The 15,248-nt window shown below is 48.7% G+C and overlaps 1 protein-coding gene across 1 annotated transcript in view; it reads left to right on the top strand.

Annotated features, from left to right (window-relative positions):
• Positions 1-15,248, top strand: part of LOC144770839 (uncharacterized) — a 165,334-nt gene that overhangs the window by 92,369 nt on the left and 57,717 nt on the right. The window contains exon 5 of the mRNA XM_078655622.1: positions 13,636-13,749. Within this exon, the coding sequence (XP_078511748.1) occupies positions 13,636-13,749 (114 nt within the window). The remainder of the gene's footprint in view (positions 1-13,635; positions 13,750-15,248) is intronic.

The raw sequence follows: 15,248 nt of genomic DNA on the forward strand, positions 1-15,248 counted from the left end.
CTTCTACGATTTTTTCTCGTTCCAAGGACATGTGAATCTTCCTGGGAAAGGAAGTTTGAACAGGAGGATGAGTGAAGTCTATCATAAAACCTTTTACTGTATTTAAAATCCAAGAGTCTTGAGTAATCAGGTGCCAATTCATTGAAAAATGTTTGAATCTTCCGCCTTCTTTTAGTGGAAAAGAAGGAGAAGGAAGAAAGGTAACACTCACCTGAGGGTGTGTTAGAATTGGTCGATCCACGGGATCTGTAGCCTCTGCCTCTGCCTTGGCCTCTACCCCTTTGTGGGTAGAATTGCGGGGTATTAAACTGTTGTTGTTGGTATCCTCTTCCAAAGCCACGACCTCTTGAGAAGGGCCTTTGATTGTAACGACCGGAAGATTGGCCTCGTCTTCCGGCCCGACCAAAAAGGTTATTGTTATTAAAAACCTTGCGCATATTCTGTTGCGCCTTATCAAGAGCGGTAAATGTGGAAACGTATTTTCCAAGAGATTTAATTAGGTCTTCCCCGAAGAGAAAGCCTTTAGGGTTTTTTGAGGGTTCTTTGTCGGCCAGATCTCCCAATTTTGGATTTATTTTAATAAGGACAACTCTACGTCTCTCAGAATTAATGGAAGCGTTAGCATTCCCCAGGAGGATAATAGCCCTCTGGCTCCAACCTCTAATCATTTTGGTATCCAAAGGAGTACCATTGATGTGAGAGTCCTCTGCCGAGTCCAAGATTCTGTTCAGAGGTCCTAGAACGTCCAAGAGACGATCTTGGCATCCCTTAAAGGATTTTTCGACCCCTTTTCATGGGTCACGCCCAAGTTTGAACAAAAATGTTATTAGCTCTGGGTCCAAATTAGGTGTATAACAAACCTTATCTTTGAGAGAAGGCTTTGAGCATTCAGCTCTGAGAACGTTCCGAGTCCCCCTGTCAAGGAGATTTCTGAGACATTTTTTGATAAATTTTGACACATGGTCTTGAGGTACCCAGTCAGAACTCCTGGGATGTTTAAAGTTTTGAGGCGAGAGCATTTCCTCTCCCAAGGGGTCGAGGATCGTGCTTTTGGAGGGAGAAGGGAGTTCATCTGTAAATTCATCAAGAGCCTCTTGACCATCATTAAGATCGAAGACATATTCATCAATGAAATCGGAGGAATTAACGGATATGTCATCGTCCATATCAAAGGTTGTGCGGCAAACAGGTAGGGGGTGTGAGAAACTGGAAAATGGCTGTCGGAGAGTTTCGGCAGAGAGAATAACTCTACACGCTGTCCTAAGGGGAGCGTGTTTACCAAGTCCCAGATGCAGACACAAACGGTAAGACGCGTAGGGATAAACACGCGTAGAGTTTTGACGTTTGTCGTGCCGGGGGGGGGGGGGGGGGGGTGTCTAACGAAGGAGACGAAACCTAGTGAAGTCTTCATTCCGCTCGCCTCAGCTTTGGTAAACGAGAGGCGAGCGGTTTCGACAAAGGGGAGCGCTCATCGCGCGAAGAAGGGTCGGGGAAAGCCGAGTAAGAGGGTTGAGACACACGGCTCAAGGGTGAAGGGAATCGGAGGAAAGGATCTCCATAAATTGGAGATCGGTAGGGAAGAGTGTTAGAAAGGGTGGGGAGTAAACCACGCTTCAACAAAGAATACACTCTGAAAGGATGTTATCTATTATAAATAAACATCAAGGATATCACTATCTTATCTTAAGTAAACATTAAAGATATCATAGGTTAAAACTATAATAAAATAGACTGTAATCCAAGGAAAGAATTTCTTATAAAGCAAGAAAGAAAGTTGTCAACTTATCTGCTTGGAGCCGCATTTAAAAGAGGCAGATTATTGCTGTCTCATGAGCTTTATGTCTTGCCATTGTTCTGTTTTAGAGCTTAGTCTATTGTGATGTATGCGGCTGCTTGGGGCCTGCAATAAAAGACTTTGCATAATGTAGCCTCCGGTCTTGTTATGAAATTGTCATATAGGTGGCATAGTGACCCCAAGGGTCAGTAGCCCATTGGTTACTACTCTACACTGCCCAAATGCCCTATAATTGAGAATTTAGGAGAGCCCTAGGCACCAGAAGAGCAGATACTGAAAAAAGAAAGCGAACAAGAAGAGTCGCACAGCAAGAACAGAAGACCCAGCAACTGACTCGGCACCAACCCTACCGGCCTGCCTGCTAACTTTGCCTGTTGCACAAGAAGTCGAGTTGTCCCGCAACTTCTGAGCCTCCAAAAGCCCGGGAGACCTATCAGCCTTTGCCTAGGAACTAAGATCTCCTGAGGTACAGCGGAACTATCTCCTGCTTCTTGTAGACAGCAAAAGCAAGCCCAATTAGACTCTGGCCCTGCCAAAACCCAACACCCGCAAGCACCAAGGCACCCGAGCCCCCCTGCCCATGTCGAAGTGGACCAATGGTGTCAGCGTGGGCCCCAAGCCCTCAAGGTACCGAGTCCTCTGTGGAGTGAGTCCTTGTGGCCTCCCCGACGTCGCCTGCAGCCTCTGTTGGCAGGCTTCCTCAACCACGAGTGTTGCCGGACAGAGAAACCCAACACCCCAAAGACCATCTGCACCCAGACGCCCCGTCCAGAGGAGGAGAAGACCAAAGGTGTCCCTATGTCCCCAACATAGGAACATGCTGCCTTAGGCCTTGACCACCACTCTCTTTAACTCCTGGAGAAGGGCCCCATAAGTCACTGACAAGAACCCATAAACCACATAAAGGTTTCCTCCCATCGGTTGCCATTACAGAACTTGAAAATTGCAGTCGAATTTTTGAACTGGAAAATAGTCCTGTCCTCTTTAAAAATTGTACTTACCTGAACGATTTTCTTCTGATGCCTAAACATATATAAAGATACTTGCTATTTTTATAAATTGTCGTGGATCTTCTTTTTGAGTCGTGTGTCTCATTTATTTACCATTGTTTGTATTTTCAGATGTCTTGCACTCCTCTGTGTTAAGCCTAAGGCTGCTCGACTACACTACCCCCTAACAGCACACATTGGGAGTGCCTTTGCATGCCCCCTGCCCACTCACAAGGGAACCTCTGGACTCTTTACATAGTATATCAGATTTTTTTATATCTATATCCATATCCATATCCATACTAATATTATAAAGAGAGAGCCCAAACCTTTGAGGCGGGTAATCTCAGTAACCACAGCACCAATCACAACACCCAATACAGCATTGGAAAGGGCAGTTGCAGCAGAAGGACATAGGCTATGCAGACGGATACAAAAATGTATAAAAAAATTGCAAAAAACTACATCATTCAGAAGGCCGAGGGCCAAAATAACATCAAACAGGAAATGATGTAATAATGTGACTCACTATATTAAGACTGAGAGCCTGGAGCCAAATTGATCGTGAACAAGGGATATGCTACCCCGAAACGCGTAGATTTGTGCCTGCCTGCTTGAGAAACTCCATGCTGTGAGGATTAAATTCAAAAAGCACATAAGTGAAGACAAACGCGAGTTCGTCCTGTTTTTTTGGTTGTGGATTTAAATGCGGCGTGGTTCTGTCGCGGGGATTTGCGAGAGAGCGCAGCAAATTCTGGCGAAAAGGAACCGAAGGGTATCAATATATATATATATATATATATATATATATATATATATGTCCATACTAATATTATAAAGAGAGAGCCCAAACATTTGAGGCGGGTAATCTCAGTAACCGCAGCACCAATCACAACACCCAATAGAGCGTTGGAAAGGGCAGTTGCAGCAGAAGGACATAGGCTATGCAGACGGCCACCATATACATATGAAAGGTAAAAGAACCGTGCCAGCAAAGTAGTCCCTTGTGGGCGTGTCTGCGTTCTGTGTGTGGGCGTGTGCTGGGGGCGTGACAAACGCTGGGGGCGTGTGGTACGTTCCACCCTTCATGCCATAAGAGTCGGAATTGCGCCCATCAAGGGGCACACTGGGGCCGTGACAAACGCTGTGGGCGTGTGTCCGCGTTGGGGGCGTGTGTCTGCCCTTCATGCCATGTGAAGCGCCAATTACGCAATTGTGCCGCATCAAGGGGCACGCTGGGGGCGTGTGCTACGTTCCGCACTTCATCCCATCTGGGTCGTACATTAATCAGATCATCTGCTGTGGCCGTGTGCTGGGGCGTCACAAAGGCGTTCACCTCGAAGCGAGGTAAGTAACCATTCGCAAGACTCCCTTGGGGGACTGCCTGTTGTCTCACACATACTGGGGGTGCCGAATGCAGTGTGTGGATTGGCCTGGGTACTTCTAAAAAGCACTCGGGCCGAAAAGCGTCGGTGTGGGTCATAAAAAAATAAGAACAGCGGGAAACAATCATTCAAGACTCACATAATTCTAATTGTTAGACGGTTGCCGCTGGCCCTCAAGCGGGGGAACACGCGACTGAGCGTGTCTGCGGGGACAATTACTGCAGCCTCTCATGCACGCTGTTACTGAACTATCACATTAAACCAAATTACACGCGCCTGCTAACATCAGCCAGGGCTGTAGCCGGGCTCAGGCGGCGGATCACTCCACTAATTACATGCGCCTACTAACATGAACCAGGGCTGCAGCTGGGCCTCAAGCGGGGGGACACGCACCTGCTAACATCACCCAGGGCTGCAGCTGGGCCAAAAGCGGGGGAACACGTGAATGACCGTATCTGAATACACACATTACACACATTCTATTTCATACCCGGACAACGTCGGGACGGGCTGCTAGTATCACATAAAGAGACAGCTTCCTACTGTGTGGCTGAGGGATGAGCCTTGCAGGACGCCGCAGATGGTGCTCTTGGGTTCGGAAGTCAAAGGTTGTAGGCGGATTCTCTGTGTTTGTCCTATGAGGAAGGATACAATCCATTTGAGGGCGTCTCCCTGAATCCCGAAGTGGTGGAGTCTCTTAATGACGGCGTTAAATGCTGCTATGAGGTCGAGGAGGATCAGGGCTGCTGTTCCCCCCAGTCGAGGTTCTGATGTCATTGGTGGTAGTGATCAGGGCAATCTTGGTGCTGTGGTTGGCATTGAAGCCAGATTAGGAGGTGTAATGTTTTTTTTCTGTTTACAGCTGGCCTTTGAGAAAGCTTTAGCTGCCTTGCCAGACTGTTGTTTTTATAAAAAATAAATAGATAGTATACATACAATACATACAGAGAGGAGCTTTTGGTCAGCAGAATACATCCATTGGTCAGTTTAACTTTCACATTTTACTTCTTCCTGCCACAGCATACAGCAGGGGCAACGGGATGCCCCATTCTGCCTATTGACATCTTTCACTTTGAATGATTGCACAAAACCTGTGCAAATTGTTCACTTCCACCTAAAAATAGTCCTTTCTCTTCAGTGACTTAGCTGGTTTGAAGTGTGCGTTTTATATTTATACGTTAGAAGACCATTTATTTATTTTGCCTCCTCGTCACCTGCCCTGTTCAATAGGGATTTATTTTCTGTCTGTGTTTTTTAAGTTTTAAGTTCGAGTTAAGTGATGTAACATGATAGCTGCCTGCAACATGAGAGTTCAGTTAGGTTGTGATTTATTATTGTCTCTGTGACAGACAATTATACTAAAAGAATACTAAAAAAAAAGGCAATGAAGCAGCAAGGCTTGCTATTTAAATATATCACCAGTAAAACACCACATCTCTGAATGTTTTTTAAATGTAAAATGGTTATTGCAAGAACATCACAGCCCTGTTAAGGTGGCAGTACATTGTTTTATTTTTGTGAATACTTGTTTTATATTTAATGTTGTTGCACAGAGCCTCTTGTAACTTTTTGGCCTCTGTGCCTTCATTCAAGTCAGATCAGATTGCTTTGAAGCCACACATTAATGCATGCTGACTGTTTGTGTTGTTTTACTTGCATGGGGCTTGAATTATGCATTGGTACAAGGCTTGCTGTGGGAGTGGAAGAGAGCAGGTTGGTTTTCATTGCTGTCTCGCGGTGAAGGGCATTAGGATGGTTTCCACGCCTGTCTTAGGTGGGATAGAGGAGAGAGGCTTCCTCTTCTCTTTTAGGCGGGGGAATGTGCAATACTTGCATTGATCTACTGTGTAGCATGCAGAGTGGTATGTATTGGCCTGCATGTGATAAAGAGTAACTGGGCTTCTACTAATCTATTGCAGGTGTCAGGCAGTAGGATGGCCCACTGCTCTCTCTTGGGCTGAAGGAGGGTAGTAAGGCTCCCATGCTGGAACAGAGTGGGATGGCTTTTTTGAGCTCTCCTGTGTAGGAGAAAAGTAGTTTGGCTTTCCTGCTCTCTCCTGAGCTGGAGGACCGTTGTGTATCTCAGTGGAGAAAGAGAGATTTTTTTTCATTTATTTTTTTTAAGTTTGTTTTTATTGCAGAATTAGAAACCAGACCTCAGAGTAGGTCAACCAGTACACCGAATGCTACATGCAACATATAACTGACGTGAAAGTTGTACACAGCCATTCAGCCCACATCCCGGAGGCTGGGCGGCGCGTCACAACCTTCGTCTTTTCCTCTGCATGAAGATGCTACAGTATCCACCCCATCCGGGCGGTCGGTTAACATCATCATTCAGTATCTGCTTTTATCCCCCAAACTCCCACCCCCCTTGCACCGACAAACTGACACATACGTCTTGCGGGGACAACGTCAGCAGTGAACATCTGTCCCTATGCAGTCTGTCCAATAGTTCTCCAGCGATCCTCTCCAGGGTCCTACTTTTATCGCTATTTGGATATTCGCTGTCATACCTCAGGGACCTTCCATCCCGCAATCTAGCTGCACACCCTACCTGTGGGTTCCCCCTAGACAGTGTCGCAGTGCCTAACTGCCCCTCGTGTGTTGTCCCCCCCCCCCTCCACCCCCCTCCAACTGCTGCTGATGCGGGCCCGTGTAATCTATGCCAACCCTGGAGCACGCTACCTGTCAGGAATTGCTGTCGGTCGCCTAAACATCATGTAGTTCCGTCCATTCAGTTCGTCTCACCTTCATCCCCCACCATGTAGTCACGCAATGCTTGAACCACCGTTTCCCATGCTTTCGCCAGATCCAAGCTTTTCTCGCTTTCAGTCCTAGCAGCTTGTCGCATTCTGATAGCGCTCTCACATCTGGACCATTTCAAAGCTCATTCATCCACCTCCTCACTGACGGGCCTTCCTTAGATTTCCAGTGCCAGGTGATCTCCCTCTGAGCCAACATGAGTCCAAGGTCAATAAACTTACTCGTCACTTTCGTTCTTTTAGTATGAGGGAACCAAAGCAGTAGACATGCCGCCATATCAAAGTCCACTTCCCTATCCGTAATCACGTTCAGGATGTCCCCCACTTCCGGCCAGTACGTTCCTAGTCTCGGACACCCCCACAACAGATGATCCAGATCAGCTGCAGGCGCCAAGCATCTCGGGCACATTGCATCATGTACCCGAAAATACCTTTTAATCCTCTCCGGGGTCAGGTAGGCCCTATGGATGATGAAGAAATGTACCTGTTGGAATCGTGCGTTCCTTGTACCCTTCCAAGTTCGACTTAGAATCTGACTCCAGACCGTGTCCGGTATGGGTTTGCCTATGCTACCCTCCCATCTTGTCCTCAGTGCTAGCAGCGGTTCCAGTCCCTCATTCAACATTCTGGCGTGAAGGCAAGTCACCGCTTTGACAGTACCCGCCGCCATTACCACATATTGGCATGCCATGGTCGCCTCCGGCTCGGCCAGCCCTTCCCTCCAGTGTTTCTGCAGCGCCGCAATCACTGCTGCGTGCAGTAGAAAGGACCCGTCCGGTAGGCCAAATTGCTCCTGCAGCGTCCGAAAAGGGACCAACACCCCATCTAGGTACAGGTCCCCCACCATCTGCACGCCCAACTCCTCCCATTCTAATAGCGGGGACCAATCGCCGCCATGCGGTAGCGCAGTCAGCATCCCCAGCGGTATTTCCGGTGCATATAGTCGGGTTTTCTTCGCTCTCTTCAGACTCCTATGCCAACATAACTTGAGCGTTCGTTCCTCCATCGTGAGAGCCCTCATATCTAGTTTCTGTTGCATGACTATGTATGACAAGACATGTCTCTGGATACCAATCCCACGTTCGTGTTTAGTCATCAATGGTTCGCACACCGCTAGCCCCTCCTCCGGATCGCCCCTCGGGAATCTGGTACTTGTAGTGCTTTAGTGGATCACCCAGGTGGGTGCAAGTCGGTACTTGTTGGACTGATGAATCTCTAGACCCGATACATGTCCCGGGTTTTAGGATATCGCCCGAGACATGTCTCGGGTTTCGGGATAACTTCCCTCATCAGTAGAGAAAGATCGTTAGGGGTGGAAGAGAAGGCCGCCACACAACCGTCAAAGGCCTCGATGCCAGAACCGGCACGCAGGTGCGTCGTCCAAGAGCCCGTCGGCCCAAAGCTCAAGGGAGCCGTATTGTGTTTAGTCATCAATGGTTCGCACACCGCTAGCCCCTCCTCCGGATCGCCCCTCGGGAATCTGGTACTTGTAGTGCTTTAGTGGATCACCCAGGTGGGTGCAAGTCGGTACTTGTTGGACTGATGAATCTCTAGACCCGATACATGTCCCGGGTTTTAGGATATCGCCCGAGACATGTCTCGGGTTTCGGGATAACTTCCCTCATCAGTAGAGAAAGATCGTTAGGGGTGGAAGAGAAGGCCGCCACACAACCGTCAAAGGCCTCGATGCCAGAACCGGCACGCAGGTGCGTCGTCCAAGAGCCCATCGGCCCAAAGCTCAAGGGAGCCGTATTGTGTTTAGTCATCAATGGTTCGCACACCGCTAGCCCCTCCTCCGGATCGCCCCTCGGGAATCTGGTACTTGTAGTGCTTTAGTGGACCACCCAGATGGGTGCAAGTCGGTACTTGTTGGACTGATGAATCTCTAGACCCGATACATGTCCCGGGTTTTAGGATATCGCCCGAGACATGTCTCGGGTTTCGGGATAACTTCCCTCATCAGTAGAGAAAGATCGTTAGGGGTGGAAGAGAAGGCCGCCATACAACCGTCAAAGGCCTCGATGCCAGAACCGGCACGCAGGTGCGTCGTCCAAGAGCCCGTCGGCCCAAAGCTCAAGGGAGCCGTATTGTGTTTAGTCATCAATGGTTCACACACCGCTAGCCCCTCCTCCGGATCGCCCCTCGGGAATCTGGTACTTGTAGTGCTTTAGTGGATCGCCCAGGTGGGTGCAAGTCGGTACTTGTTGGACTGATGAATCTCTAGACCCGATACATGTCACGTTCAGGATGTCCCCCACTTCCGGCCAGTACGTTCCTAGTCTCGGACACCCCCACAACAGATGATCCAGATCAGCTGCAGGCACCAAGCATCTCGGGCACATTGCATCATGTACCCGAAAATACCTTTTAATCCTCTCCGGGGTCAGGTAGGCCCTATGGATGATGAAGAAATGTACCTGTTGGAATCGTGCGTTCCTTGTACCCTTCCAAGTTCGACTTAGAATCTGACTCCAGACCGTGTCCGGTATGGGTTTGCCTATGCTACCCTCCCATCTTGTCCTCAGTGCTAGCAGCGGTTCCAGTCCCTCATTCAACATTCTGGCGTGAAGGCAAGTCACCGCTTTGACAGTACCCGCCGCCATCACCACATATTGGCATGCCATGGTCGCCTCCGGCTCGGCCAGCCCTTCCCTCCAGTGTTTCTGCAGCGCCGCAATCACTGCTGCGTGCAGTAGAAAGGACCCGTCCGGTAGGCCAAATTGCTCCTGCAGCGTCCGAAATGGGACCAACACCCCATCTAGGTACAGGTCCCCCACCATCTGCACGCCCAACTCCTCCCATTCTAATAGTGGGGACCAATCGCCGCCATGCGGTAGCGCAGTCAGCATCCCCAGCGGTATTTCCGGTGCATATGGTCGGGTTTTCTTCGCTCTCTTCAGACTCCTGTGCCAACATAACTTGAGCGTTCGTTCCTCCATCGTGAGAGCCCTCATATCTAGTTTCTGTTGCATGACTATGTATGACAAGACATGTCTCTGGATACCAATCCCACGTTCGTGTTCTGGCTCCCTGAATTCCCTGGCGACGTGTTGTGTTAAAATCTGCAGTTGTGCCGCCAGGTAGTACAATTCAAAATCAGGGACCGCTATCCCCCCCTCTAGCTTGGGCCTAGTCAGAGTACCCAATGCCACCTTGCGCCTCCCGTGACCCCAAAGGAAGCCAGTGATAAGCACCCTCAGTTCTCTAAAGACCCGCTGCGGGATCCATATCGGTAGAGTCCGGAAATAGTAAAGCAGCCGCAGAAGTGCTACCATCTTCAGTAATGCTACTCGTCCCATCACCGACAGAGGGAGGGAGGCCCAAAAGGCCATGCTACCTTTCAGCGCACGCACGCAACGTCCTACGTTGCCTTCCAGTAGGTCCGCGGCCCCATGGTAAATGCGCACTCCCAGGTAAGTGAAGCAGGAGGGCTCCCACCGCACCTCCATCGCGAGTGGGGGGCACGGTGCGCCCGTCCGTAGCGGAAACACACAGGTTTTAGCCCAATTTACCCTAAGGCCTGATAACTGCCCGAATCTAGCCAGCATATCCATTGCTCCCCCCAAGGCTAGTCCGGTGTCCGCTAGGTACAGTAAAAGATCATCTGCATATAGTGATACATAATGCGTCTCTGCTCCCTGCGTGATCCCTCTATACATGACACCCGACCTTGCTCGCGCCGCCAGCGGTTCCATCGCTAACGCGAACAGCAAGGGGGACAGTGAGCAGCCCTGCCTCGTCCCCCTACATACAGGGTAAGCCGAAGATATAACCGGCCCCAGTCGCACCCTAGCCGTTGCCGACGCGTAGAGAACTCTCGTCCACCTCCTAAAGCCTTCTCCTACCCTTAATTTCGCCAACACCACATCTAGGTACCCCCACGCGAGGCTGTCAAAAGCCTTTTCAATATCAACTGATAATACCGCGGGGTCATGAGGTGACGCCCCGGCACCGTCCAATATCCGAACCAGACGGCGTATATTCATTGATGTATTCCTGGTCGTGATAAATCCCGCTTGATCCCTGTGCACCAGTGTGGTCATGTGCGGTAGTAATCTGGTGGCCAAGATACGGCTCAAGATCTTATAATCCACTGTCAGCATAGACAAGGGACAGTAAGATGTTACATCCAATGCCTCTCTGCCAGGTTTCAGCAGTGGCACCACTAGTGCTTCCCTCATCGATTCAGGCAAGCGTCCCAGTTTCTCGGCTTCCGAGTATGCCACCAATAGTTTGGGTGCCAAGAGGTCAATAAAGTTGGCATAGAACTCAATCGGCAGTCCATCCACCCCATGAGTTTTATTTCTGGCCATCTGTTTGATAGAGACCCTAATTTCAGTAACTGTTATGGGTCCTCCTAGGTCCTTTGCAGCCTTGCCATCTAGTACCGGCAGTGGTACCAATTCCAAATATTCACCTATCTCAGAGACCTCCGCTTCTAGTTGGCATTCATATAAGCTCATGTAGTAGGATTGAAAGCGCACCAGAACCGCAAGCTGTGAGTAGACTATGTCCCCCTTTTCCGTTCTTATACTCATGATCGGGCACCCTCTAGGCTCTGGGCTAGCGAGCCTGGCCAGGAGCATACCTACTTTGTCCCTTTCCGCGTGCACCTTAATGGCATACAACTTATAATCATAGCACCGCAGCCTTTCTGTTTCAGTCGCCACCACCTCCTTAGCCTCTAGTAAGCGCTCTTGTAGGTCTGGACGTTCTGGTCTTCGCTGTTCCAAACCCCTTAACACCTCTTCCGCCTTCATCAGATCATTCAAAACTGTCGTCCTTGCATTCGAGAATTTGCCCATGCACACACCTCTCACCACCACTTTCATCGCATCCCATTCTTACGATCTCGTGGTGGCTGAGCCCTCATTCATCTCAAAATAGTTTTCAATGCCCTGTTGGACCGTGTCTCTAAACACCGGATCTTCTAGCGTGTCAGGCCGCAGCCGCCACGTTGGGACTGCTGATCTCGCCTGCTGCCACCGCACTGACACCAACAAGGGATTATGATCTGATATAGTCCTGGCTAGATATTCCGTGTGAGTTATCACAGCAGCTAAAGGCCCACTACATAGCACCGAGTCCAATCTAACATGCAGTGCGTGTATTGCTGAAAAGAAGGAATAGTCCCTAGCCTCAGGGTGTTGTTCCCTCCACACATCTACCAGTCCCCATCTGTCTTGCCAGTCCTTCCTGTGAGCGGCTAGCCTACGTACTGGGGAGTCGGCCAGGGGTGGGTGCGATCTATCCAGTATCACATCGGTGATCGAGTTAAAGTCACCCCCTAATATGACGGGGCCCGCCAGGAAACAGGCCAGCGAGCTCGTTAAACAATCAAAAAAGCGGGCCTGATCTGCGTTGGGGGCATATATACTACACAGGACCACCTCCCTACCATAGAGCCTCCCTTCTAGTGCCACATATCTACCCTCAGGGTCCACCCGCTGGTTCGTAACTTGGAATGGTGTCCCCGCCCTTATCCATATCAGCACTCCTCTGGCAAATGCTGAGTATTTGGTGCCAAATACCTGACCATGCCACCTCCTCTGCAGTGCAGTGCATTCCTTCTCGGTCAGGTGAGTTTCCTGCATCATTGCTATCTGGATGCCCCGCCGCACCAAATAGGCATGCACCTTACGACGTCTCACCATCGTTTGAAGACCACGGACATTCCATGAGATGCATTTTAAATCAGGTAACGTCCCTATTACAGTTGTCTCTGCGCAGTGTCAATGATAAACAGTAGGCTCCCTCATCGCAGCAATTGTCTCAGTGGAGAAAGAGAGATATCGCTCTACTGCGGTTTCCGGAACTGCGGAAGTAGTAAAAAAAAAATGTAAATCCAGAACTTGTATAGCGCACAAATCACCCCCGAAGGGGTATCTCGGTGCTGGGGGCCGTTGGGAAGATTAAATGAGCTATTGCCCAGAGTTGCATGGTGCTGGGCAGACCCCTGTCGCCGGAGCCGGGGATTGTACTGTGATCCACAGCATCCAGCGGCAGTCGCCCTGGCCGCGGCACCAAGACTCCAAAGCTCCCCTAATGGGATGTAGTAGAATTGTTGACTCCACTGCTCTCTCCTTTCCTGGTGAAGAATTTATGGCTCCGCTGCTGCCTTCGTGTAGGTCCTCTGCTCTCGGCTGGGCTGGAGGAGAGCTATAATGCTTCTGTGCTCTCTCCTGCATGGGGAAGAGTCGTTTGGCTTCACTGCTGTCTTCTGGACTTTCACTGCTTTTCCAAGGTGAGGGAGAGCTGTGTGGCTCCACCGCTGTGTCTGTGGTGGTTTCTTTGGCTGGACTGCAGCAGGAGAGTTGTGTGGTTTGGCTGTTCACCTAGGCTCTGCGAGAGTGATATGGCTTAAAAGCATATCTCCTGGAATGGAGTACAGTACTAAAGCTACAAAGGCTGGCGAGTTGTTAGGCCTCCAGTGCTCTCTTCTTGTTATAATCCCACTAGTGGTACCTTGTCATGTCCTGAACAGCAGGTAGTACATGGTCTGGTGGTGTCCTGGTGTTCCTTCTTGCCTTTTTTTTTTTTTTTTTAGATTTTGGTCTCCAACACAATGCACACTCTATTAGTTGCACTCTCCACTCGTATTTCATTCTGCATGTCATTCTGCTAACATTGTGGATGGTGGCAGCCCAGAGCTGCAAAATATGTGATGGAAATCCACAATTGTAGATGTGTTTTCTTGGCAGGTAACGATCACACTGATTTTGACGCTTCCTTCAGATTGCAAAGGAAGACAAAATTGCACTGGAGAGACCCAGTGGTGTCGGAAAGAAGCAAAGTTGAGGATGATCTTGACGCAGGTGAGAAACAGCTCATAGAATGTTTCCTGATTAAAAATAAAATGTATTTCTCCAAACTCACACCTGTTGACTCTCAACCCAAAGACAATGGAATGAGCCGCTACCTCCTGGTCCAGGCTAGGGGGCTGCTGCAGGCAGGCGCATCTGATATTTATGGATTGCTGCAACGGTGGTGGCTATTGTCCAGCCCACCTTCACTTGTAACGGATGTACGATGTTACAACGAGATCAAAATGATCGCGGTACATCACAACGCATCTTTTACAACGCAAGTCGTTACCACGACTTGTTCTGTAGGGTGCTGGACTTAGGAATAGTAAGATTTACTATTCCAACTCCAGCCTACGTACAGTAGGGAAGGTGTTGGAATAGTAAATCTACTATTCCTTAGTCTAGAGCGCCCTCCAGCGTTGCGTTGTAAAAGACGCATGGTAATGGCACCGCGGTGTTTTGACCGCAGTGTAAAGGTTGTAGACCCTTGTAACATACTGAGCCTACAGCAGTCATGTAGCCCATAAACCAAGGTAGAAGCCAAAAAGAAGCATAACTATGAGCTGAACTCTCAGATGAAACTTACGGCGGTTGCGGAACGGGTGCAATGAGTTAGTCCCTCCCTCCCACCCTATTCTTCCTAGTGAGTATTTTTTGGTTCTATCTCTCCGCCAAGAGAATTATGAAAAGATTAAAGCAGAAGGTTACTTTTTGTGAAACAGTTTTGAAACCTATTGCATAACAGGTTTTACAAACAATTCATATAAACTAGGATTACAGTTGAGCATGGCCTCATGTCACTTTCCAAATTGTAGCATTTTCCTTCACTGCTAGCTCCAACTCATTTAATTTTCCGAATCTTTTCCTCCCATATAGATTCTCAGTCTCATCATATGGCTGAGAATTTATTTGGAAAGACTGGAACGAAACATCAACATCATCAGGTGACTAACAGAGCATTAATAAAACACTCAGATGTCAGCTACACGTTTCTGAAAATAAACTAATTCCCCCAAAACAAAACAAAAAAATGTTTTTATAATCATATGTTTGTGACAATTCTGGCAGATTGATGTCAACATAATACAGAATCATATAAAACAGCAGATACGTGTTTAAAAGAGGCAAGGTATTACAATTTACCATTTCTCAGTGTCCAGCAAATAATTTCTAACTCACATAGGAAACCATAGAACATTGTATCGCATAACGTTTAGCTGGAATAAGGTCCTATGTTAGGCTTTCCTGCTTTTTCAGAAAACACCACTAAGAATGCAGTGACTCAAAGGCCATTTAGGTCTGAAGTTCATTGGAAAATCTGTTGTATACTATACATGGTCTCAAGGTCCTTAGGTTCAGTGTCCCTTAGACATTGACTCAGGAACTGTTAGCCCTTGGCTTGATGACAATATAAAAGTAATATTGGACCAGCCCAAGAAATATGTTTATATACCATTGTTCTTAGCTTTATTCTTCTGCCTGCATTGAAATGTAAAAGGGACTATTTA

This window comes from Lissotriton helveticus, chromosome 7, assembly GCF_964261635.1.
Source record: "Lissotriton helveticus chromosome 7, aLisHel1.1, whole genome shotgun sequence".
Classification (NCBI taxonomy): Eukaryota; Metazoa; Chordata; class Amphibia; order Caudata; family Salamandridae; genus Lissotriton; species Lissotriton helveticus.